Source organism: Neophocaena asiaeorientalis, unplaced genomic scaffold (genome assembly GCF_003031525.2).
Source record: "Neophocaena asiaeorientalis asiaeorientalis breed wild unplaced genomic scaffold, Neophocaena_asiaeorientalis_V1.1 scaffold297, whole genome shotgun sequence".
NCBI classification, from domain to species: domain Eukaryota; kingdom Metazoa; phylum Chordata; class Mammalia; order Artiodactyla; family Phocoenidae; genus Neophocaena; species Neophocaena asiaeorientalis.
Window position 1 is genome coordinate 687,497 of NW_020175435.1, and position 26,587 is coordinate 714,083.

A 26,587-nucleotide genomic window follows, 5' to 3' on the forward strand; every position below is an offset into this window, starting at 1 on the left:
CCCCCGGGCCCCTGTCCTCACTGCCCACCTGTCCCAGGCAGCGCCGATGCTGGGGCTCGTCTCTTAGCAACGAGTTGGGATGTGGGTCCCAAAAGAGGTGGGAAATGTGCTTGCGCCCAGTGGGAGACCCAGGCTGGGCACCAGCAGCAGAAGCAGCGGACCACTCTCCACCCTCTCCTGTCCCTTAGCACCGAAGCTGGGAGGGGACAGTGGATGGATCTAGCGCCAGAATTTGGCAAGTTCTCGCCGTGGCAGTGTTCTGGAGTCTCTTTGCTTGAGAGATGCCTGTGGCTGCCGGGTTTGGGTCGATCCATCCAGGTGTCTCGCGTCAGATACCGAGAGGAACACACCCAGGTGAGGGACTGGATTTTTCACCAGGTGCAGCCAACCCTACCTTACTTAACCCACAGGCAGCCAGAAGCGATCAGCTTTCCTCAGAGGCATTCCTCCCAGTTCAGCCTAAGAATGTTCCAAGGAACCGACCTAGCCCGTGACTCCAAAGTGTCTCTCGCCCCTTGAGAGCACTGGGACTTTTCTCGGGGGCTTCCTATAGGGACCTACCTACCCGAGAAGAAAGCCCGGGGCAGGAGGAAGCTTCTCAGAGAATCTGCATTGGCTTAGGGAGTGGAGGAGGGGAGATGGGGGAGCAGTGGTTAACTCACTGCTAAGTGTGGGCACAGGTGGCCGAGTGCCACTCACCAAGCTGAGGCAGGAGGCGCTGCCCCCTCGTCACACCCAGCCAGGCTGCTCTGTCCCAGCCTCCACACGTGCCAAGTCGCTGCAAGAAACCAGGCCAAGTGCCAAGGAAAAGGGTACACCCACTGGGGCCACACGGAGCCAGATCAACAGCCGAGAGAACGTGAAAAAGCACATGTGCTCACCCTCGGGCCCAAGGCCACAAGCAGCCCTGTCAGTCAGGCAGCTGAGGGCTCCTCTGGGTTAGAGGGGCCCATGGTGCGGCAGGGGCCAGGCACAGGATTCCATGCCAAGACCACCCTGCCTTAGGGCAGAGAACTAAGCGACTCTGGGTTCCACGAGAAGGATGGTATATGGGCAAAGACATCACTTTTCAGGGCCTACTTGGAGGCATAACCCCTTTTCCTGAGTCTAGGACTGGCTCTAGAGGTGACAATTTTCCATTCTGGTTCTGCTTCTAGTAACCCTGGGCTCATTTGCTTGGCTGCTCTGGGTCAAAATTCATTTGAAGTGGCTTTTCTCCTCCACTTCCATCTGCAGGCAGGCCTTCCTCCACCTTCCTCACGCACTGGGAAGGCACACGCCTGGCTGGTGCACACACGAGCGTGAGCCCGTGTTCATGGAACATTCCTCAGCGTGGGGAACAATAATGGGCTCCTTTCTGCAGACACTTGGGCGCAGAGGGATCACTTTAACAGGCGTCTCGGTATTCTGACTGCCCAGGTGAAGTGGTGAGTGAAATGAATAAATAAGCAAAACCCCAAAGACACAAACCTGACTTGGGAAAATTTGCACCATGACAGCTCTGCCAAAGTTGTTTTCCCAGCCTACGGCTGGGTGGCATGTGCTTTGGAATGCTAAGGCAGGGGTAGATAGGGAGCAGAGAGGGCCTTTGGGAAGAGGCAACAATGTGAGATCCATGGAAGAGTGTGGTCACTCTTCATTCTGCTGTCTAATTATATCTCCAAAGTCTCTTATTCTTTTCCCCCACCTTAAAGCCTTATACGCTACATAGCTCAAAGTGTAAAATGCTACGTAGCGCGTTTAACGAGTGTTTACCCAAAATCTGGTATATGGAAAAGGGCAGGGGTCTGGGCTGTACTCCTGGCTCTGCCACTAAGTTGTGCGATGTCAGGCAACCTCTCTGACCCTCTGGTTCCTCATCGATACAGAGGGAATGATGCTCACAGGGGAGGGGTGACCATCTCATGAGGTGACATATTTCAAGTATTTAGCAGAGTGCCTGGTATATGCGGCCACTCAATAAATGGAAGCGCTTTAAAAACTGTTGTTCTTCAAATGATCATATTTTGGAGAAAACAACATGAAGGTATTCTGTCTTGAAGGTTATTCATGTATGTCAATGAGCGATGGTAGTCTGTGGGAGGTCGGAATTTGCGTTATTTTCATTTCCTTATTTATCCTTTTCGGTCTTTAGATTTAAAAATGAGTATTGTCTTTATAAGCAGAAACACAGTTTTTGAAAAAAAGATTGGGGTATCTGGACATCCCCCACCCCAACCCTGTGGTCTCTGTCTGTTGAGCAGGAAACAAACAGACACACAAAAAAACCCAAGGGTCCTGTAGTTTCCAGGACTGTGCCGGGTGTGTTTGGGGTGCAAAGAGAAGGGTATAAACAACAGGAAATGGGGCTCCTGCCCTTATGAACAGCTCCAGTGATTTAGAAGAGGACTAAAAACCCAAGACCCAGGAAGCAACAAGGCCAAGAGGAAGCACAGGCGTCAGGAGCCAAGGTGACAGGTACCCAGGTCACTGGAGGGGCGGCACTGGACCCCAACAGATGGCACTGGCCTTGGGCTTTAATCTAGTGGGCATTCCCATTCCAAACTGGGCAGGGGCCTCAGCAAGGCCTGGGGGCTGCCCACCGTTAAGGTATGGTGGGTGGTGACAGAGTATGGGGAGACCTGGAGGGACCTGGAGCCTGGGGACATGCCAGGGAATGAGGCCAGGGATGAGTGTGGGACCAGACGCCAGAGGGTCCTCTCTTCTGCATGCTCCAAAGAGGCCCACAGAGAGCTGTGAGTGCCTGAGCAGGAGTTTTAGAGCGATTCATTTGGCAACTTGGAGCGCGAGGGTGGGGCACCTGGGAGGCAGGTCCAAGCTCAGCTGCTTGCAGGTGACAAAGGGAACAGGCAGGAAAGGGTGGAGGAAGGAGGCCCAGCGCCGGGTGAACGGACAGAAGGGAGAGGCCACTTCACACCCAGGACTTCACGGTTCTGGGCAGTGGGGTCTAACAGACACAGGCCAGGCACTAGTCCAGGGGACAGAAGGAGAGTCTAGGAAGACCCATCATCCAGGTGTGCCCAGGACTCAGAGGGCTTCTAAAGACACGGGACTCTCAATTTTAAAACAGTGGAAAGTCCTGGGTCCACTGAGATGAGTTGGTTACCCTAGAAGAAACAGCACCTTCAGTTTTAGGCAGGTTGAGTGTAGCCAGGCATTACAACGGCATGGTACCCCCAATCACTCAACCAAACACAAATTGGGGTTTTCTGCCCACTTCTGCTGAGGGCCTTGAACATTGCACCCGAGAGGGAAATTTTAGCAGGAACCATATGACCTCCAACATGTAAAGTGGTCCCCACGCGATCCTCTCACCTCCACAGAGACCCGGGACCCCAGTTCCCCATCTCATGGAGCAACCTTATCTGAGCCCATGGATCACCTCTCCCCAGTTCTCCTTTGGGCACTGGGGTGACTGCTAGCAATTCCTCCAACCTTGCAGAGGTTTCCCTTCTTAAACCAGAAGACCACAGATCCTCTCCTTACTCTCCAACTCATCCTCAGGGCCAAAGGGACCAACCATCTGCAGGATTTTACATCCCGCCCTCCCTGGGAGCCAGGGCTCTGCCCTGCAGGCCCCTTGGTGTGGCACGCACCAGCCTACTGGCTGACGCTGCTGCCATCCGGCTCTTGCAGTGGGACTCATTTCAGTCTTTCCCTCTGGGACACAAAGACCTACTGGAAGGACAATAACATGGTAAGTAGGTTGACTTGCTTGTACGTTTTTGAATAGCAGCTCCGAGATAAATATTCTCATTTCTACAATGACACAGATGTACTTGGATACTGCAGAGGACTTGGGTCTCTGCAAGCCTTAGTTTCCCCACTGAGGACTAATCTTTCTAAGACAGCTGCGGTTTAAAAGGAAGGGGAAAGAGGAAAAAAGAAAGGCCCAGGGCAATAATTTTTACAACAGTGGTCCTCACACTTGAGGTGCATCAGAACCCTCTGGAAGGCCTGTTACAGTACAGACTGTACATTCCACCCCCAGAACATCAGCTTCGGTAGGTTTCTAACAAGTTCCTGGGGTGGGGGGGGAGGGAGGAGGTTGATGCTGCCGGCCCAAGGACCACATTTTGAGAACCACCAAGCTGGAGTATAGCATCCATATGTAGCCAATGGGAAGCATGCCAGCATGTCTACAACATGTGACTTTGATGGGTTCCTCTTAGAAATGTTTTATTAAGCCAGGGTGGTTTCAAACTTTAAAAAAGTATCTATTAATTGTGTTTTGAAGCAGACGCTGTTAGTGAAAGACTCTCCCAAGAAGCCTTTCTTGGCCTCCTGCCACGCCCCCCTCCCAGCTAGACCACAGCAGTGGCCACTCTGTCCATCTGCTGAAGGCACAGCATGGTCCATGCAGACACCCTGATAGCCCAAGGGACACCGAAGGGCCCCTGTCCTTCCACCAGGACTGAAGGCGGACGCCAACCTTGCTCAGATGAGGGCCCCGAATGCTGTCCCTGTGTCAGGACCACAGGAGGTGTGCCACGCACGCTGAGTACATGTAAACACTCTCAGAAGACACAAACCCTCTCAGTCTAGCAGAGGTTAAGGCATCTTTCTCCACATAACTATGTCCAATTTAATTTGCACTCCTATGGGTTTACTCCTGGAAGCCATTCAAGTCGACTAGCACTGAACAAGCCTATGCTTTCACGAGGCTGCTCCAGCCAGATTCCACCTGTCTTTAGAGGGAGGGGCTGGCACACAGGGCCCCTGACTGTCTCCAGTGCTTTCTTTTTTTTTTTTTTTCCTCTAATGCCCACCCAGCTGCCCACCAGACCTGCAGGTTCTCTGACTTGATCCCCAAGCAGCCCCTCTGGCGACAGTCCACCTCTTTGTGGTGGAAATGACCCATTTCATCTCTTAAGAAACCGTCTTCTTGACCCAGGTTTCTGGAGCACACACGTTTCCAGAGCCCCCAGTGTATTATTTCATGCGGGCATACTGGAAGCTCAGTTTTCAGCAAGGTGGGCAATTTTGACTAAATGCGGCTGTCAAGGCCTCAAATTAGAAGAAACATTAGCCAGTTGGCATGACAGCGCAACAGCTATCTGCTCTATCTGCCAGGTTTTAGTTACCAGCCTTGAAGCCAAAAAGAAATGGGCTTCTTGGAAACAAGTGATGGAATTCGGGTTATGAATTCTATAACCCACCAGCTTTCCTCAGACTATGGGGGAGACTTTTAAAATAAAGTTTTTAAGATGGAGAAATGAAAACAGCAAAACTCCACCACCCAGCCCTGACAGCTCCCTCCTACCTCTGAGTACTTCCTGCCAGCCCTTCCCTTCCTCTCCCTCCAGCCCAAGAAGTTAACAAGTGCTGCCGCTTTAAGAGCGGGAAGGTGTTGTTTTAAGGGCTTCTAAGCCCCCCTTCTCAATTTCAGCTCCAAGCTGAGATCACATCCCCCATGAGCTAAGGGACAAAAGCCATTTATCAACCCATCTGATAAAACTTCCAATGGGCTGGATCTTTATCTGGACCAAACCGAGATGCACACACAGTACAAACTGCTGCATCTCTAAAAGGGGGATTTCTTTTTTTAAGAGGATCATTTCAAATTTTAGTTTCTTAGTTCTTGGGAGGGACCCAAATCAGCCTTTCAGCCAGAACCTTCTATAGGTGGGGAAACTGTCTTAAAAAAAAAAAAAAAAGGGAGGGAGAGTAGGACTCCTTGCTGCTTGACCCTCTACGGAGGTTGTAATATTCTGGGGCGAGGGTGCAAGGGGTCTAAAGGCTCTGTAAGGCATTGACACCCCCCATTTTGTCTTTGGCCGGGGCATCCCCAATGGAATACAAGGCTGCGAGCAGGTTGCGACTGTCCGGGGACGCCCTTGGGGCGCGCGGGGCCGGGTGGGTTTTGGGGGGCCCCGGAGCAGGGCTGGGGCGGGAAAGTAAACGGATTCCTCCTCCCTTACAGCTGCCTTGCATGTCCTCCCACCGGGAGCCCCAACTTACAGCCAGGCCGAGTCCGGACTGCCCAGTTCTGCCAGTTCCTGAAACCCAGTTGGCTGAGGAGCAAAACAAAACAACCCAATCCCGGTCTAACTCAAGTCCTTTCTTGCAGAGCTCCGTAGAGCGCTGCGGCTGCGGATCCGTTCCGCCTGCGGAGCGAAACAGGCTCTCATTTTTGCAAAAAAGACACCTCGGCATCCCGCAGCACAATGGAAACAGCCGGGAAATCTCGCCTTGCATCGGCGAGCATTTGACCCGTGACGCTGGGTTTATTTGTATTTTTAGCAAGGGGAAAATGGGTACAGAGGGTTTAACTGGCATTTCGAGGCTGTGAGTAGCATATGGCAAAAATGGAATAAACTTTCTCGAAACATTATAAAGAAAACAGACCCGGGATTTAAGTTTCGTGCCTTCCCCCTCCCCCTCCGAAAGGGGGAAAAAAAAAAAGTAAAGAAACTGGAGCGTTTGGGAAGGAACAAATGCTTCTCTGTGGAGTTGGTTTCCCTTCCCCCAACAAAAACAAGAGGTCCGGGCTCGGAGGAATTTGAAAGCAGCGATCTGCCAAAAACATTGTGAAAAACTATGGGGGATTCATTGGAAACAGATGGGCTTTTTCAGCTTTAATTCTGAAATTCTCTCCCTTTCTGACACAATAAAAACAAACAGGGGGCGACGCGGAATGTTATCAAACAGGAATAAGGGCCCTTCGAAGCCCAGTCCGTGGGCTTCCCCGCGTGGGCGAGCGCGAGGGGGAGGGACGGGGTCCCGCGGGAGGGGGCGGTCCGGGTCAGGCCTGGGACCTCAGGGGCGCCCCCAGCTCCACCCCTGGGCACCCGGCAGGTTTGCAAACTGCTGGGCGAGGAGCTGGAGAAAGTGCCCTCTGCTCCGAGTCCGTGCCTCCTCTTCTCCCCCTTCTCGGGGGCCCCTAAGGGGCGCATCCCGGTATCCCCTTTTTCTCGGAAGTTGGGAGACGTCTCCGGCGCCTGCGACCTCCCCGCCTGGCTCTTTTTCATTATAGCCTGGGAGGGGTTCCCCCAGGTCCCCACTGCCGCATCCATCGCGCCTTCGGCGGGACGCGGGAGAAACAAAGACGCGTGGAAATGGGAGGCGGGGGGCCGGCGAACTTGAGCTCCGACTCGCCGACCTGTGGCCCGGCGCTGCGAGGAGACCCGGGGAACGGGCCCCGCGCGCCCGGCCGGCTGTCCCCGGGTCGGGGGCAGTGCCTTACCTGCGGGGAAGCTGCAGAGAAGGAAGGCGAAGGTCGGCCAGAATCCCAGGGCTGAAGGTCCTGCCCCTCTCCCCATACCCATCCATCCAGCTCGGCCTGTTACCACTAGCCTCTCCCTGGAAGAAGAGTTCAGAAGAAAAGAAGAAAATAAATCACGCTGCGGAGAAAGGGCAGCCTCGCTCCGCCGGCGGGAGCAGCGAGCCGGGAGGCTCGGTCCATCTCGGCCGCGGGCGCCCGGCGCGCCCCCCCTCCCCGCGCGCCCCTCCCTCGCCATCCATCACCCAGTTCGCCTCCAATGTCGGCGCGGCCCCGCTGCCCCAGCCGCCTCGCGTTCCGCCCCCTCGCGCTCGGGTTTCAGCGCGGCCCGCTGGGGGCTGGGGGAGAAGAGCTGGGCGGGGACCGAGGCGGCCGGGCTGCGGTGCAGGCCGCGGGGACCTGGGGAACCCAGGGCTGGAGGACGGTGGGCGCGCCCCGGCTCCCCGAACCCCGCGGCTTTCCACGCAGAAAAGGCCCAAATGCCCCGGGACAGCCAAGGCCGGCAAAGAGCAAGGACGGCCGCGCCCCCTTCCCCCATCTTCCCTATACGTATCCAACCAAGTAGAAACTGAGCTTGGAGAAAAACCCCAGGATCCCTTTACAACTAGACTGCTGTTCCGAAGACGCCACCGACACCCCGACTCATTGCTCTCACTCAGATGTGTCTCCAGTGCAGGAGGCTGAAAAATCCGCTTCCGAGTTGTCCGGGGTTGGGCGGGATGGCCCAATGGATGTCGGCCACTAAAGTACCTCGAGGCTCCCTCCCTACCTCCCCCCCCACCTTGGCCCCGGGCCACCCACCCCGCCGGGGTTCGGCCACCTCCAGCATCCCCTCCAGGCACCTCGCTGCTGCCCCAGTACTCGTACTGGCCGCGCTCCGGAGTCGGGGGCCTGCGAGCCTGACGGAGGCGGCAGGGCAGCTGCCACCCTAGGAGGTGTGGATGCAGCGGGCCCCGCGGTGCGCAGGGCCTGGACGCTCCGCGCTGCCAGGGCAAGGCCACCAAGGCCGCTCTTGGGAGAGCATCAGGGTGGTGACTTCCTTTAACTTGGTCACTTATTTTTCCAGGAGCAAAATGTCTCCTCCCCAAGATTCCCTAGGCCCCGCAGCTCTCCTGCCGCTGTTGGGATATTTAAAACTGGTCACTTCCCCTGAGAAGCATCTTTTGGATGGAACACAAATACGCCAGAGCAAGTGTTTTTAGTCAAACCAATTGCTCCTTTGGCCCCCCTCACCTCACTTCCAAGCCAACTCATCTGGTTCTTTGGAAAAAATTCTGAGTTTTTATCCAATTTAGATGTTTCTTTTAAGCACTATGGCAGTCCTCACTTGCTGAAGGCCACAGAGGCCGCAGGGCTGCGTCTGCATTTAGGACTCTGCCTGCTGGCAGGGGAGTGAAGCTCTGAAGGAGAAAGCTTTGGGCTAGGGGAAGAGGACCCTAGGTCTGTAGATGGAACCCAAAGCAGTAATACTTCTGAATCTGGCTTCTACAAAACAAGTACGAAAGGGGACTAATGCCTCAAGCACCGTACCATGGGGCAAAAACAAGCTGTTGTTTCCTCAGGGCAAAATGCAGTGATGGCTACTGCTGGCTTTACAGTTTGGGGTGCCACCGTATTTCCCTCAAAAATGTGGGTCTCACGGGGCTTCCCTGGTGGTGCAGTGGTTGAGAGTCCGCCTGCCGATGCAGGGGACACGGGTTCGTTCCCCGGTCTGGGGAGATCCCACATGCCGCGGAGCGGCTGGGCCCGTGAGCCATGGCCGCTGAACCTGCGCGTCCAGAGCCTGTGCTCCGCAATGGGAGAGGCCACAACAGTGAGAGGCCCGCATACAGAAAAGAAAAAGAAAAAAAAAAAATGTGGGTCTCAGTCCAACAGGCTCTGTCTAATTATCATTCCCCCAAACCGGGATTCATTTTAAGCCCCCGTTGGCAAAATGCTACAGGTTTGTCCAGTGAAAGGCCACCACCTCAAAATCCAGATCGCGGTTCGCATTCCTCTCAGGCTTGGCCCATCCGGGAGCCAGATCCACCATTTATTCTCTAGAATCACAGGGCAGCCCTGGCACACTGAGGCAGGCACAGAGCCAGACTGCACACACGCACCTTTGAGGTCCACCAATGAACACCCTTTGCTAGATCCTGCCTTACACAAGTTAGTTCTAAAGCTTCTCGCTAATGAGAGAGAAAGGATCCATTAGCATTCCCAGCAGCCCCGACTGTAAATTCACCACCACCACAGCTGCAGCATCTCTGGGTCTCAGAACGTGGCTTAGGATCCAGCAGAGAGGCTGTGCAGGCTTCAGAAGGCCTGGAAGCAGGCCCTCCCGGTGCTGTCCTTGCCCAAGAGTGTGGACCTTTGGCTGCAGCCTCTACACCTCAGTTTCTTCGTCTGTAAGGGGCAGGCTGATAATACTGTCACCCCAAGACTGCAACTGAATACAAGCATCCCCTGGAGATATTGAGGGTTCCATTCCAGGCTACCGCAATAAAGCAACTAATGCAATAAGCAAGTCCCACACATTTTTTTGCTTCCCAGTGCATATCAAAGTTATGTTTACATTATACTGTAGTCTGTTAAGTGTGCAGTAACATTATGTCTAAAAAACAGTATACATGCCTTAATTTAAAAAACTTTATTGCTAAAAAATGCTAACCATCATCTGAGCCTTCAGCGAGCTGGAATCATTTTGCAAGAGTTAACATCAAAGATCACTGATCACATAACAGACAGAACAATAAAGAATAAGTTTGAAATATTGAGAGAATTACCCAAATGTGACACAGAGACACAAAGTGAGCAAATGCTGTTGGGAAAATGGCATGGATAAACTTACTGGATACAGGGTTGCCACAGGCCTTCAATTAAAAAAAAAAAAAGCAGTATCTACAAAGCACAATAAAATGAGGTGTGCCTGTACAATCTGGGAGGGGCACTGGGCCATGGGAGCTCCGCAGCCTTCCGGCCAGGGGACTGGCTATCATTTTGGGAGGAGATCCAATTCCTACGGCATAAGCAAATCATTTGGGAAAGGGACGAAAAGGGCTTCCTTCTCAGAGGAGAAATGTGTGAGGCTGAATTTGGACATCACAGAAGTAGAGATTTGGCTTTTACACAGTTTAGACTATGAAGAGAAATCCAGCCACAAATAGAGGAATATGAGGTTGTGTTGACCTTGAGGAATCTGTCTATACCGGCCAAACCAACCAGCTTATTGACAACTCCCCAAATCTTTGCAAAAATAAGAAATTCTTAAAATGTTGGGTTTTGGAACTCAGCACTCTATTGCCACAGAAACTCACTTAAATCAAAGTGTAGCTGACTTCAGGGCTTCCCTGGTGGCGCAGTGGTTGAGAGTCTGCCTGCCGATGCAGGGGACACGGGTTCGAGGCCCGGTCTGGGAAGATCCCACATGCCGGTGAGCCATGGCCGCTGAGTCTGCACGTCCAGAGCCTGTGCTCCACAACGGGAGAGGCCACTACAGTGAGAGGCACGCGTACCGCAAAGTGTAGCTGACTTCAGACTGACAGCTCTCATTATAGAGTCTCACCACTTATGCATTTTCCCCTGGATGCAGCCTGGGCAGAGGGGCAGAGACCTTTTCATGCTCCTGTTCCCTTTCCGCCAGTCCTGGCTGTGGAGGCCCCACCACTGAACCCTCGCCCCCCCATCTCTCCCTCTCCATTTTCGGGGGGTGGGGTTGTGTGATGAAGGAGCAGGGAGCTTCTGAAAGGCGAGGTTTACGTAAGGTTGAAGCCCTCCCAGGGGCAGCGGTGGGGAAGGAGTCTGGCTTCCCCTGCCTCTGGGTATGAACAGGGTGTTCTCAAATGCAGGGCCTGAGTCATCAGTCAATAAATACATATTTAGGACTAGTACATGCTAGTCCCTGGGGTATAAAGAAATCAATAAGACAACTCCTATCTTTGAACTGCTAGTAGAAACAGATATTAGAGGAAGGTGAGGGGTAAAACAGAGGTGAGGAGAGAACAACTAACTACCTGGGGAGGGCTTTACCGAAAGGGTGGTGTATCTTGCGAGGTATCTTCAAGGATTCATTTTCACTAAGAATGATAGTAATAATGGCTCATGTTTCAGTGTGCTCTTACATTATGTCAGGTGCTGGCTAAGTGCTTTACATTTCTAGACACTTTAAGCTAAGGTGGGTTCTATTACTATCCCCATTTTGCAGATGAAGAAACTGAGGCTGAGTGAGTTTAAGTACTCACCCAATTACCAGCTAATAAATGGCAGAGCCAAGCACACCGAACCCCACCCCTGACGTGCTGTATGTGCCTTTCATTCCAATGGTGCAAGTCCACACTGGGCTTAAAGTCAAGACAGATAACTTAACAATCACTTTCAATAAGGCATAACACAGATGCTGTTGGGGAGGCACAGAACACGGGCGCCAGGGGCCTCCAGCCCAGCCTGGGGTGCAGCGTGGGAAGGGAAGTTTTCCCAGTTGGGAATGTACCAGGGGAAGGTGGTGGGCAAGGGAGGAGGAGGAGGGCAGGGCTTCCAGGTAGAAGGAACACTGAAGAAACCATGTACCAAGGTGTGGCTTGCCTGAGGAGCTGGAAAAGCTTGAGGATGGCTATAGGAGAAAGAGGTGAGGCTGCAGAAAGAGAAAGCAGGAGCCTGGGAAAGGCCAGCACATGCTCTGCTAGGGTGTGCATTTTTAGCACTTGGGAGCCCCACCCAAAGCCTCACAAAGGAGAGGGGTATATTCTTTTGGGAGATCATCATGGGGGATTTAACAATAATACAAATGCCCAGGCCCCACTCGGAGCAGCTGAATCTGGATCTCGGGAGGTAGAGCCTTGGGTATCAGCATTTTTAGTCAGCTCTCCTGGGTGACTAATGTGTAGGGACTTGTAGGTTCTAAGTTCCATCACTCTCCATCAACCGTGGGTGCACATAAGACCCAGGATGAGTCAATCAGTTTATCCTCTTGGACTTAAAGTCCAGGCAAGATAGAGAACCTAATAATTGATTTCATTAAAGCAGTGACTGGCACATGACCCAAGATGACCAATCAGAATCTGTCCTGAGACTGTGGCCATGAGGGAGCTCCCAGTTCTGATCTCTGATTCCTCCATAGGATGGGTCTGGGGATAGTAATCTGACAGGAAGGTGAGTATTGATGAGTGTTGTGGGTTGAAGCTGTGTTTGCAGAGTTGGCATACTGTTTATACTAAAATTGCACTGTGTCTGGTGAGCTTTTCAGGGGCTGATGGCGATTTTCAGGGCTGACCATCCACATGCCACTCTTCAGCACATGGTTCTCCCTGAAGCTCCTTCTTAGCTCCTCGGAGCTCCACGAGGACCTGCTCCAGCTATGGGAGCCAACAAAGTCCTTGTTTTGCTGAAACTGGTTTGATTTTGGTTCCTCTCACATCTATGCACAGATTCTTGACCAATCAGGAGGAAGCTGAGGTCCAACTGGTCCCAAGAAGTATTTTAGCCATCCTCAGAAGTGCAGGGATGTGTTGTTGATGGCTCTTAATCCATTATCCATTTACTGGCAAAATTCCTTGAGCCTACTCCCATCCCCTCCACTCTCCACCTTTGAAAAAATTTTGCCCTATACCACATTTTGAGGAACTCAGTTGCTTCATTTACAGCTCAGAGTGGGACCCAAGCCTTCTTTGTAATTTGTCCCTCAAAATCCTCTTTCAAACTTCAAGGCTACACTGGGTCTGTCCATCTCAGATTTGATGAACCAGAGCTGCTCAATCTCTGCATAACCTTTAAGGTTTTATAGACTTTGATCACATCACCTTTCTGGCTTCATCTTTCCACACTGACGTCCTTAAAGAGCAAAGCAGCCCAGCTTCTCAGGAAAGCCTTCTGCCTGGGTGATTACTCACCTTTCTACAGTTTTGAGACATGTTTCTAGGAGAAGGTCATAAAATTGCCAGGTTTGGGTAGAGCCCAGGGAGAAGACTATTTTTGGCTTAGTTTCCAATACCATTTCTGAACAGCTTGGTCCTGCACAGTCTTGGGCAAACAAACATTTTGCAAAGACCCCCAAGATCCCTTGGGGGCTATAAACAGACTGGACACAGTCCGTTATTTTTGTAATTTGGGTTGTTTTCCTAAATGTATTAACTGAGGCTTGCCCCTGCAAAAGCTTAATATGTATCTTCTTGCAAACTCATAAACTGGTCCTGCAGTTAATCACCATTTGTTTGCCATCTCTCTGGAGAGCCTGGAACCATTTCATCTGCAGACCTGGAACCAGTCATTCCTCCAGATGATCTATGGACGTTTAAACAAAGTCTGGGAGCACCAGTGATCCTTGGGGATCCCCGCTGTTTATAATTCTTCATCTAGAAAAGTACCTGTTTATCCTCTTTTTTTTTCCTGTCTCTAAGGACAATTCCGATCCATGGAGATTTCCCTTTATGTTTTGGAGGAATTTACTATTGGAAATGACCTTTGGGGTGGAACTTTGTCAGAAGGAATTTTGAACGTTTAAACATAATTCATCCCTGGGTTTCTCCAGACCTGTTTCTACCTCCTCAAGGAATGCTAATAGATTCTGGTCCAGTTTCATGTTCTTTTCAGAAAGCGTGTTGTGCTTTGGCCAGTTAATTAGGACTTTACAAAATGCTTGCTGATACTACTTTTTAAGTATCTATTCCACAAAGTGGTTATTAAAAGTGACCCTTCCTGGATAGGTGGGCTTCCTTTGTGGGCAGGGGGCCCAGCATGTAGGCCCTTGGGTGCAGGCCAGGTGTGGAAGGAAAGTTGCATATTTTGGCCACAAGGATATGACTGCCATTTTTAATTGCCATTGCTCCCTTCTCTCCAGACGTTCCTGGGGTAGAGGGCCACAGGCTGTCCTTGACCTATTTGTTTCCATGACAATTTAGGAATCTCCCTGCTTCTTTTCTTCCAAAGCATTTTTGGGTCTCACTGTCCTTACTCTGGCATCAAGGAACCTCTTTACTGTTGATCTCGGAAAGCCGTCCAATGTGTTCCCACTTCGGCTTATCTTGGTTTTGTTTGTTTGCTGTAGGTTTACTTTCTCTGTGCGTCCACACTACTTCCTTGGCTTATGAGCTCTGTCCCTCACCCTGAGGGACGCTTATTCTTAGTAATTAAAACATACAGATCTTATTCCAATATTTTAACGGTTTTTTTGAAACACACATTTCCCTGACATTCCAACAGCTCTCTTCAGAAACTGAAGAAATATGTCACTTTCTCTTTGAACTCTCTCAATGGATTTAAAACATTAGCAGATTTTATTTGCTCTTGGACATGTCTTTTATTGTCTGTGATCAGGTTACTAAGATCCCCCCCCCACCGACCTCCCCCCCCACCCCCCGCCCCACTCGCACATGCAAGGCAGATTCTTTTAATTTATTTGTTTTTCTGTTTCATTCATTCAACAAGCATTCGCTGAGTATTAAGCTCTGAGTGGGTTTTGGGAGTTTTCGGATAAGCAGCAGACAGGTCGCCCCCCAACCCCAGGAAGCCCAGGGGCGCAGGCAGATGTGGAGACAAATAATTCTAGTTCTGAGGACTCTGAGAGGGGTGATTGTGTGGTGTCTCAGCAGCCCCACGTTTATTCCCCAACCCTGTTGCCTCAAATTAACTTGGGACTTTACCAGGCTGAAGAATCTTTTAGAATGGGGGGTCTTTGTCAGTAGCTTTTTTAACGAACTGGACCACTGACTGCAAAGCAAGACTTCATTAGTACCAGATCTGGTGACAACTGCGTCACCATTGGCCTCATACTGTCTGGTACACATCTGTCAAAATTCCACCTTGTGGACAAATCACGTCAGACTGCTCCGTGGGGTAGCAACATCCCTGCTCAGGAGTCCACTTTGGAGGACCAGGTTGGCATGGGACATCAGCATGGAGTGTCCACCTCAGAAGCTTCCAGAAGCACACCCCTGCTTGGTAGGCATGGGCATATTCATGATGCTGGAAAGATATAAAAGGGATTTTTTAAAAAAAGAAAATGCTAGGAGAACAAATTTTCTGGACTTTCCGTTTCCTTCAATCTAACATCAAATTTATTTCAAGAAATTGAAACAGTAATATACACACATGTTCAGAAACCAATTTCCTGTTAAATGAAATCAGGTGACTATCCCTGGAGGCCATAACTATCAACAGTTTAATGTGCATCTTTCTAGATATTTCCATATGCACATAAGCACACATAAAAATCAACCAATCAATCAATCAACCTATTTATCTATGTAGCTAGCTATCATTTTACCAAAAAGTATTAGCAAGCCCTCAACTGCTCCCTCCCCAGTGGGTATTTCCTTTTTTATTCTGACTCTCAGTGAAACAGCCCTATGAGTCCCTCCATTATGTCAGGAGCTGAGGACTCCAAGAAGAACTGAGTTCCCCAGCCAAAGGGGATGTACGTATGTAGAGACAGACTTAAATATAAAACAGTCCATGTGAAAAAAGAAGCAGACTCAAAGGTACAGAGAACTAGGGGTCACCAGTGAGGAGAGGGAAGGGTGGAGAGGAAATATAGGGGTAGGGGATTAAGAAGTACAGAATATTAAGTATAAAATAAGCTACAAGGATATACTGTACAACAAGGGGGATATAGTCAATATTTTGTAATAACAAAAAATGGAGTATAACTTGTAAAAATTATGAATCCCTATATTGTACACCTGTAACATATAATATCATACATCAACTATACTTCACTTAAAAAATAATAAATAAATAAAAATAAATAAATAAAATAAAATAGTCCATAAGAGGAATGCCAAATGCCTTTTAAAACTACAGCCTCTTTTCTTCCTGGACTTCAATTCTCATTCGAAAACACGTCTTCTCTCTTCTCTCATCCATAAGTCAGACAACCCTCATTTACCCCAACTTACACTGCAGAAGGCAAGTAACCTGCCTGAGGTGACCCAGCTGGCTTGGTGGCAGAGTGGGGTTTGGGCAGGTCTGGGTGACTCCCAGCTGTCACACCGCCTCTGGTGAGCTCACTAACTCCTTCCCAGGCATGGAGATGTTTGGTCTTCTCTCTGCCTCCACTGACCCTCGTGCATCTCTGTGCTCATCCTCTTACTCAGAACAGAAGGAAGGACTCCCTTTGAGGTCCCCCAGCCTCAGCCCAGGCTGGGTTGGAGCCCTCCTGATGACATGCTAACAGTTTCTGAGGTCACATTTCCATAATTTAAGCCCCTCCTTCCGTCCTTTGCACCTCTTCTTCTTGACCTCTGAGATTCTCAGTAAGCTCCTGGGGCAGCCTCATTTATACTTTTGATACCTCTCCCCTTCCTTGCTAACTGGGATTATAAGCTAGTACATATCTGGAGTTTCATGTACGAAAGTCTTCCTCACTTTCCTCTTGAGCTCTTGTCTGCGACTCCAGTGCACACCTACTAGCTGGTCTACAGTTGCAAATTCTTCTGCCTACAAAGCCCAGTACGAAAGTGATAGTATTTGTGAATTGCTTCATTGTCGGTGTTGAGATTGAGAGTTTTTAGACACTGCAGTGGATGTGGGGAAAGAGAGAGACCTGGGATTTGGAGCAGTTCTAACTCTATGGTCCCTGTCCTTTCCTACCTTTGGACCTGCAGCCTCTCAATCTGCAGAATCGTGGCCTGGCTGCCCACCACATCCCACCGCTCCCCGCCCCCCCCGGGGGGGAGGGTGGTCTCCCAGCTTCACGGTCTGGTATCTCTAGGAATTCAGTGAACTAGTGTTGGCTTTGTAACTAACTGGCCTTGCCCATACCTGACTCTGAGGACCCATCCTGGGGCCTCATCTGGAACATTTCTGGGTTCTCCCAAGCGAAATGTTGCTGAGCAAGTAGGAAATGTTATTTGAAAAGTGACACTTCTATGTTTTAGTGTCAGCATGAAATTCTTCAGCAGTCATACCCAGCAATACTACTGTATACCTGAAACCACACCTTGTAAACATCTAGTAACCTCTTGTTTTAAAGCAACTTCTGGGTACCCATTACTGAGATGCACCAGGTTCCTGTAAGGGAGGACAGACCACCCAGTGTCTACTTCTCCCCATTCCAGTAAGTTCTTGGGAGAAGAACCAACTTGGACCCATTTATCCACCAAATGGCAACTATTTGAATTGATCAGCGAGCCTGCGTCTCTCTCCCAACCAGCAGAAGGCCGCAGTATTTGGATTAATGAACAAGTCGGTGCCGAGCACAAATACCACAGACATTTAGCAATAGGAACAGAGGACCAAGTTATTCATCAAATTCAAAATTGTTTAGAATGGCTAATGCAAAGCTGAAATAAAGAAGATCCCCAGCTGATGGGCGGCGGGGAAGGGTGCCAATCGAGAAAGAACAAATGTGTTGCTTATGTGACATTATCCTCTACCACGATGGTATTCTTTTTTTCAATTTGTTGGAGGCTGAGGGAATGTCTGCACTTTTTCATTACAGAGGCAATATGGCATGCTGGCCAAGAACATGCAGTCTGAACAGACTGTCTAAACCTCAGTTATCTCTTCTGAAAAATGGGGATATACTCTGGCTCCCTCAATGGATTATTGTGAGGATTAAATGAGTTAACACAGTAATAGAAAATTTAGAGCAGATGCCTGGCATAGAATAAGTGTTGATAAGTAGTTGCCAATGTTAGTTTTATATCATGGGTAAGAACCATTGTTTTGATTGTAACAAAGTATCTACTATGTACCTGATTCTGCTACAGCCTTCGTATGCGTGGGGACGGTGGGGAAATCTGTAGCGTTCCCCAAGGACTTTTATTTAATTTTTTAAATTTAAAAAAATATTAGTAAGATTTTTAAAGGTTACACTCCATTTACAATTATTACAAAATATTGGCTATATTCCCCATGTTGTACAATACATCCTTGTAGCCTATCTTACACCCAATAGTTTGTATCTCCCACTTCACCAGCTCTGTATTGCCAGCCCCTCCCCACTGGTAACCACAGGTTTGTTCTCTATACCTGTGAGTCTGCTTCTTTTTATTTTGTTATATTCACTAGTTCGTTGTAGTTTTTTAAATTCCACATATAAGTGATATCATACAGTATTTGTCTTTCTCTGTCTGACGTATTTCACTTAGCACAATGCCCTCCAACTCCATCCATGTTGCTGTAAATGACAAAATTCCATTCTTTGATTATGGCTGACTAATATTCCATTGTGTATATGTATATGTCAGTGTGTGTGTGTATATATATCTACATATCTATATCTAATCTATCTATCTATCTATCTATCTATGACATGTCTTCTCTATGCATTCATCTGTTGACGGACACTTAGGTTGCTTCCACATCTTGGCAATTTTAAGTAGTGCTGCTATGAACACTGGGGTGCACATATCTTTTCGAATTAGTGCCCAAGGACTTTTAGATAACCTTGACTTCTGGATGGGTTCTAAGTGCATGATCAGTTATACTCAAGTTTTGTTGATCAACCACTATAAGACAAAGTCTCCCACGTAACTGTAGGGTGGTCTCAACTATGGGATGGGCACAGCTGTCTCCAATTCAAAATGAGGAGGCTGAGACTCAGGGAGATTATGTGACTTGTCCAAGGTCACCAAGAATATAAATGGCAGAGAGAGGCTCAAAACCAGGCCTTGTGATGCCAAGTCCAATGTATTTCCCACCAAATCACAGCTACTTCTCATCTTCACCGGGGTTTACTTTTTCCTGTTATGCTCCATATGTATAATGATGGCTCATTCATTAGAGATGTGAGCATGTTTAGAGATACACTGTTTTCCATAAACAAACAAGAATATTAAAATGTTTTAAGGAAAGAACCATCTCCCCTACACCCCCAAAAACTTATGAAGTTGAAATACTTATAGAATTCTTCTTCTTTCTTTTGGATGTTAAATGGTATCTTTAGGTCAACGTTTCATAGAGTGCTTACCTGACTTAACAGCCTCTGAGCGACAGGTAAATATAACACAACAAGACGTTTAGGTAAATCTATCTACAGTATCAATTCACCGCAGTCCGTTCAGACCTCAAGCTATTCAGAGCATGTCTTAATTAAATTCAAAGCCAGATGGGCTTCCACCCCTAGAGATTGGTCATTGACCCAGAAAGGGAGGACTTGGGTGCCATCTTGGTTTGGGTGCCATTTTGGCTTGGGTTTGCTTTGCCCTCATTGACTCTTGGCCCAGGTGTGTGTATGTAGGGAGCAGTATGCTCCCTAGCAATGAACCCCTGAAGTCAGTAGACTCTGCCAATAGCATCCATTTGCTCATGCAGAAATCAGATGCCTGGAGTTTAGGGATCTCCTTTCTCAAAATGCTCTTAGCAGAGAAAAAAAAAAGCAACGTAAAACCCTCACAGCATCGAAGAGGGTGGCATCTAGCTTTTCCTTACCGTATGATCTTGAGACACCCAAGGATACAAAACCAAGTATGCCTCAGGATAGTAAGGGAAGCACTTTGAAATCAGTATTCCGAAATTTGAATTTCAAACTATTTTAGCTGCACTGACTGATGTAAAGCAACACAAATTAAACTCCCACGAATCCCTTGCTCTGGGGCAGAATGACCTACCAACCTTAGGAGTGAGGGGTTATTAGCAGGTCTGGACCTGTGAGGGGAAGCCCTCATGAACCTCGTCACGTCTACAGGTGAGTCTGTGCTCAAAGCTCTCTCTCTCTCTCTCTCTTTTTTATTTTGGCCATACCACACAGCTTGCGGGATCTCAGTTCCCCGACCAGGGACTGAACCCAGACCATGGCAGTGAAAGTCCCGAATCCTAACCACAAGACCACCAGGGAACACCCATAAGCTCTACATTTCTTTTTGCTTGCATAAATGGAAGCCCATCTGAGAAAGTGCAATTGTATTAAAAATCTATTTATTATTTATATTCTACCTCTTTCCATGAAAGATATTAAATTAAATGTAAATGAAAGTTATATACCAAAACTTCCAAACAAACATTAATTCTTATTCTTTCCAATTAATTCTTATCCTTTTCAAGGTACCAACTGTTTTGAAGAAAGCTGGTAGTTTTTACGATTCTGTGAATGAAATATGCATTTCCACGTGCTCTTCTGTTATGAATCTGTCACATTCACACTTGTCAAGTGGAGCACAAGGTGCTGGATGGTGAGCCAGGGTTCAACTACAGACCACGAGAGAAACTGAAATAGGGAAGTTCATTACTCACAGGTCCTGCAGGAAGTACCTGGTGCACTTCTAGGGGCCACATGGGGAAGTCAAGGCCCAGTGCAAACAGAAAACAGGACCTGGGGCACATGTCTTTTTTTGTGTGTGTGGTACGCGGGCCTCTCACTGTTGTGGCCTCTCCCGTTGCGGAGCACAGGCTCCGGACGCGCAGGCTCAGCGCCCATGGCTCACAGGCCCAGCCGCTCCGCGGCATGTGGGATCCTCCCGGACCGGGGCATGAACCCGTGTCCCCTGCATCGGCAGGCAGACTCTCAACCACTGCACCACCAGGGAAGCCCTGTGGCACATGTCTTGATTAGGGTCTGTGGGCAGAGTGCTTTGGGGTTCCTGAGCTAAGGCCAAATAGGTCAATTCAAACCAAAAGAGTGAGCTTTCGGTGAGCCTGATGGAGATCTTAGCTGATGGGTGCACAAGGGGTAGGCCCTGGGGAGGAGGGGAGACTGTGGGTCACGAGGGCTGGCTGCTACCTAGCGCATGCACTTGTATGAGGGGGCTGGTGTCAATTTAAGGTCCTCACAGGCCACTTGGCCAAACAAAATGGATGCAGAGGCAGCAATACCCTGGGGTAGCTTAGCAGCACCCTCGGCCAAGCAGTCCAAGGGACTTGTTCCTGTAAGAATCATCTCTTCTATTTTATTCTCTTCTATTCTGGGGCCGAAAATGCACACTGGCAGCAAATTTCCAAGTCACTGCGATGGCCCAGCAGATGTTTCCTGAGCTAGCCTCTTTGACAAACCACCAGGGAAGCCCTGTGGCACATGTCTTGATTAGGGTCTGTGGGCAGAGTGCTTTGGGGTTCCTGAGCTAAGGCCAAATAGGTCAATTCAAACCAAAAGAGTGAGCTTTCGGTGAGCCTGATGGAGATCTTAGCTGACGGGTGCACAAGGGGTAGGCCCTGGGGAGGAGGGGAGACTGTGGGTCACGAGGGCTGGCTGCTACCTAGCGCATGCACTTGTATGAGGGGGCTGGTGTCAATTTAAGGTCCTCACAGGCCACTTGGCCAAACAAAATGGATGCAGAGGCAGCAATACCCTGGGGTAGCTTAGCAGCACCCTCGGCCAAGCAGTCCAAGGGACTTGTTCCTGTAAGAATCATCTCTTCTATTTTATTCTATTCTATTCTGGGGCCGAAAATGCACACTGGCAGCAAATTTCCAAGTCACTGCGATGGCCCAGCAGATGTTTCCTGAGCTAGCCTCTTTGACAGCCAGGTAAATGCATTCCTGCAAGGGGCAACCAGGAAGATGTGGTAGTCTCACAAGTGGATTGGACTTTGATGAAGAGGATAAAACGGTGAAAGCACCTTGAACAACTAGATACCATGGATTTTAAATAGCGAACCTGGAGGAAAATACACACTGTGGTCCAGATCAATTGGGAAATGTATTAAGAAGTCTGTCAGGAGACCGAATTCTCAGGTGGAGTGTTCACATTGTAACCGACAAGACTTATACCATGACGGATGTTTAGGAAGCCATCATGGGTCAGTCTTTGTGTGTTCCTATGTTTCCACCTGGTCTCGTTTAAAGAAGTCATCAAGGAGAAAACTCCTAAAGAGGACGAAAAATTGTTTGCATCCACCTTCAAGAAGAATAAGTGTGCTAAGAAGAAGTAATGGGAGATTTCTCAAAAAACTAAAAATACAACCACCATATGACCCAGCAATTCCACTCCTGGGCATATACTTGAAAAAAAACAGAAACACTGATTCTAAAAGACATGTGCATCCCCATGTTTATAGCAGCATTATTTACAATTTACAACTGCCAAGATATGGAAGCAACCATAGATGTGATATATATACATGCTGGAATACTACTCAGTCATAAAAAAGAATGGAATTTTGCCATTTGCAGCAACATCGATGGACTTGGAGGGCATTGTGCTAAGTGAAACAAGTCAGACAGCAAAGAACAAATACTGTATGCTATCACCTATATGTGGAATCTAAAAAAACACAACAAACCAGTGAATATAACAAAAAAGAAGTAGACTCCCAGATATAGAGAACAAACTAGTGGTTACCAGAGGGGAGAGGGAAGTGGGGAGGGGCAATATAGGCATAATGGATTAAGACATGTCAACTATTATGTATAAAATAAGCTACAAGGATATACTGTACAACATGGGGAATATAGCCAATATTTTATAGTGACTATAAATGGAGTAAAACCTTGAGAATCACTATATTGTACACCTGTAACTTATATAATGTGGTATATCAACTACGCTTCAATAAAAAAAAGAATAAGTAATGGTACCGAGCCTCTTGCTGAGGACTGAGGGAGAATATCTCTGCTCACAAGGGCAGATATAGAGTGGGTATCATCAGGAACCAGGACGGATCGTTGTTGTCAGCCAGGGCAAGCTGCTGCAGAGACCTTGAGCTCGGAGCATCTCCAAAGACAAAAAAATAAAACGGAAGTGGAAACCACATCAGATGGTAACTACTAAATGATACCCTAGTGAGATACCAATCAACAAGTTTTAGGGCACTGGTACTCATACCCACTCATCTCTGTTATGCCCTGTGGAGGACACAGAATCTGTAAGAATTGGTCTTGTTTCACCAGATTGTTGACAGAATCTTTTGTTTTCAAGTTTCTGCCAGATTTTCAGACTCTGGCAAATCCAGGGTCCTGATTCCTGAAAGTTCTCCATCTTGGAATGTTGCTTTAAACAAACAGTTGAAAAATGAGAAGTAAACTCAACCGGCAATCTTGTCATTATTTTCCACAAAAACAGTGCCTGCTACACTTTAATTTTTTACAGTAGTAATCTGGATATAATAATTTTATAAGGTACATAATGCGTATTTATGTTTGTCAAGTAGCAGTGACTTTAAATCTTTCAAATGGGGCTATAAAAGGTACTTGCATTTAGCACTTTTTCTGATTTCTGCCCAAATCTCAAAATTTCTTCTTCCTCTTGCCCACAGATTATGAAGTTTCAAACCTCAGTGGGTATTCTTGCCTCCTGACCCAGAGGCTCTAGTGTGATACAGCATTTTCTACTCACAGGTCAGACCTGGCTAAGAAACTGGCATCGTTTTAAAAGATGTTCATTTGTCACCAAGGAAACTGACTTCTGCCTGACCTTGTCTGCACACTTGGGCAAGACAGTTCTTCATTTTTTCCATTGCCCCGTTCGTTGCTCTTCAGATCTCTGTTGCTAAGGGAAGAGAAGCTGAAATTGTGGTGTCATTCTGTCAAAATAAGAAAAAGAGAAGCCTGTCATCTGAATGGGGCTGGAAACCACAGGTGAGAAAGCCTGGGTCTCCTTCAAGTTAAGTCTATGTTATGTTTGCTGAATGAATAAACAATGAATGTTGTTTGAAAAGCAAAGTCATTCTCCAGAGAGCCACAGGAACACTGCAGACACGTAAATGTGGTTTGAACTTACACTTGGGATGTTGTAAGTCAAGTTCTAGAACAGTGATCTTTAAGTAGGAGTGCCTCCTTGTTTCACAGAAATAACAGATTCCAATAAGCCTGAACTTTGTTTATGATCAGTTTCATTTGGGTATATTCTGTCTCTTTTTCTGGATGGCAGGCTTCTGGAGAGATAGGTGAACATATCTCCTATGGCATGCCCTATTTGGGGACCATACTTGGTAAAACCAAGTGCTTGAGTTTAATTCATTTGGTAGCAAGGCTGTAGGGAAAAAAGCACTTTAAACTCACAGAACCTTGGCTATTCCTCTGCACCTCTCTGGGCATCAGTTTCCTCTTCTGAGCAGTGGAAGTGCCAGCACCTCTTCCTGCCTGCTTCCTAGAAGCAGCGAGCATCACTGTGAGAGTGACTTGAAAATCTCCCTGTCCCAATGTTAGGAATGCTGACTACCTATTCATTTTATTTTGCGTCTCCTCATCTAAGAATTCCTGTATTGGGCTCCCACAGGGCGGGTGAAGAGCCAAGTCAAGGGTCATATTAACCAGGAGCTTTTCATCCTCCATTCTGTATTATTACACCCCCTGGGGATGGAGCGAGTCACGCCTTGGAGAGGCTTGTAAGGAAAGAAAGCAGACAGAGGTTTCTTAGCAAAGGTCAGAGAAGCCCTCTTTGAATAAGATGCCAGGTTACTGCAAGACACTCTTTGTCATAAATCTAGTTATTAAATAAACACCTGCAAACGGCGAGGCAGTTTGAGATAGCGTGGGGAGTAAGCAGATAAGCCACCCACCACTCCATATGTCTATTCAGAGCATAAGCCCCTGTCACCTGGGAGGGAAATGATGGGAACAGGGCTATTGAAAAAAGGAGGCTGGGACCTCCCTCACCACCACCACAGCTCAGAGGATCTTAAGGGGGCAAGGGTCCTCCCCACAAGGAGAACACCACACTGCTCTACAAGGAAGCAGACTACACTTCAGAACAGGGAGAGTCCAGCTCAGTGCTAATATCATCTGGCCTGGAAGGTGGCAGCAAAAACCAGGCACCAAGGACAGGGAGCCCCACCCACAGTCTTTGTCGGCTCAGCTTGCTGTCCAGCAAAGTCCGCCCCAGTTGCTAACTGGAGATCATGTCCCTCTCATAAAGGAGGCCTGCTTGTCACTCGCTGTGGTAATGGAACAGCTGAAAGCCTCTTCTTTGTGTAAAAAAAAAATGCCATTTTGGTATATTATATCTTTCCTGTACAGATCTGCACCAGACTCTTTCCCAATTCTCTCCTTCAGCTGCCCTTTAGAGCACAGCCAATCTCTTTTCTAGGGGTTATGGCTCAAGATTCGCCTGAAAAATCACTCATCTGTGATACACGGGAGAAGACCACGGTCCGTGCATAGGTTTTTTCCGATTTCTGGGACAGATGCCCAGAGAACAGGCACAGACTCACCGGCAGGCAACATTTTACGCTATGTTCTTGCTAGAGGACCCTCAAGCCAGAAGGAGAAGGTGACGATCTCCTCGAGGTGACAACCTATCACTCAGTACGAGCTGCAATTCTGGCCCTTGAGCTCGGTGTGCGGAGCTGGGGGTGTCGCTGAACTCCCGCTCAGCCGGACTGTAAATACACCTAGAAATACTCATCCCAGGACCTGCCTGCTGGTTCCTGCCTCCACGCCACGCGCCGGAATCTCCTACTTTGAGAACATCCAACTTCTCGGCCTAAAAGAAAGGCGCAGCGTACCATTTCCGCTAGATGGCGCGATTTCCCCTAATCCGATCGCAAGACATCCGATTTATAAAATAAATACAATCCAACGCCTTCCGAAACCACACCACATAATAGCAGCTCGCAGGCTCCCATTAAAAAACTCAATTTGGGGGAACTGATTCTACCTCCGAGCAAATCTTATGCAATTACATTAAGAGGATGCAATCAAGAATTGCATCCGAGCGTCCCCCACATCGGCCCTCCCCCTAAATACACCTGTTCCCCTGCCCCACTCGTTCCCTGGGATGAGCCACGGCTCAGGCCACGCGCGCAGCCGTCGCTGTGCCCGGGCCGCCGGGCCCACCTGTCCACTTAGGAACGTCAGGGCCACTCGGGGATCCTATCCCTTAAACACTCATCCCAAGCCCCTCACCTTCCTGCGCACCTGCCCTCCCAGGCGAAGGACCGCTCGCACCCGAGCTCAGACAGTGCGCCGCGTCGACGCCCCCCGAGGCAGGCGCTCCAGCCGCGACTCTGCAGCTGGTTAGGCAGCCGGACGCAGAGAAGGAGGAGGGGGCCGGGCGAGTCGTGCCAATGGGGTTCACGGCTGGACAGCCGGGTGGCACGCTCAGTCCCAGGCTCCGCGGGCCGATTGCAACGGCCGCGCGGGAGAAAGGGAGCTCCCAGCACGCGCACAGTGGTACAGACGTTCGCCGGGTCTGCCCAACCACGCGCGCTGCCGGCTGCCCGGCGAGAGCATTTTAGGAAAAAAGAGCAAATACCAAACCACAAAAACTTTACTGCTGCCAAGAGCTAAAGGGATCGAGGCGCAGCAAAGCTCCAAATCTGGGCAAGATGGGAGCAAGATGAGACGCAGGGTTGGGGAGGACCACAGCGGTGTCGTGCCCCGAGCAAGTGGCGGCGGCGCCTCCGGGATGTCAAGAGCCGGGTCCGTCTCGCTCCCGGCCCGCGCTTACCTTGGCGGCTGCATGAGCCCCTGCAGCCCGCTGGGGGTGGCGCTGGCGGGGCTGCGGGCGAAGTGGGGGTGCCGGGGCGCCGCTCGTCGGCCCCGGGGCAAGGTGGGAGGGGTTGGGCAGGGGAT

General features: G+C 49.1%; 1 protein-coding gene across 1 annotated transcript in view; it reads right to left on the reverse strand.

Annotated features, from left to right (window-relative positions):
- The window catches only part of RGMA (repulsive guidance molecule BMP co-receptor a), a 43,088-nt gene extending 16,509 nt beyond the window's left edge, over nucleotides 1-26,579 (reverse strand). The window contains exons 1-2 of the mRNA XM_024767713.1: nucleotides 26,463-26,579; nucleotides 7,187-7,302 (exon numbers count right to left, since the gene is read on the reverse strand). Of these exons, the coding sequence (XP_024623481.1) occupies nucleotides 7,187-7,302; nucleotides 26,463-26,476 (130 nt within the window). The 5' untranslated portion in view covers nucleotides 26,477-26,579. The remainder of the gene's footprint in view (nucleotides 1-7,186; nucleotides 7,303-26,462) is intronic.
- Nucleotides 26,580-26,587: the final 8 nt, after the last annotated feature.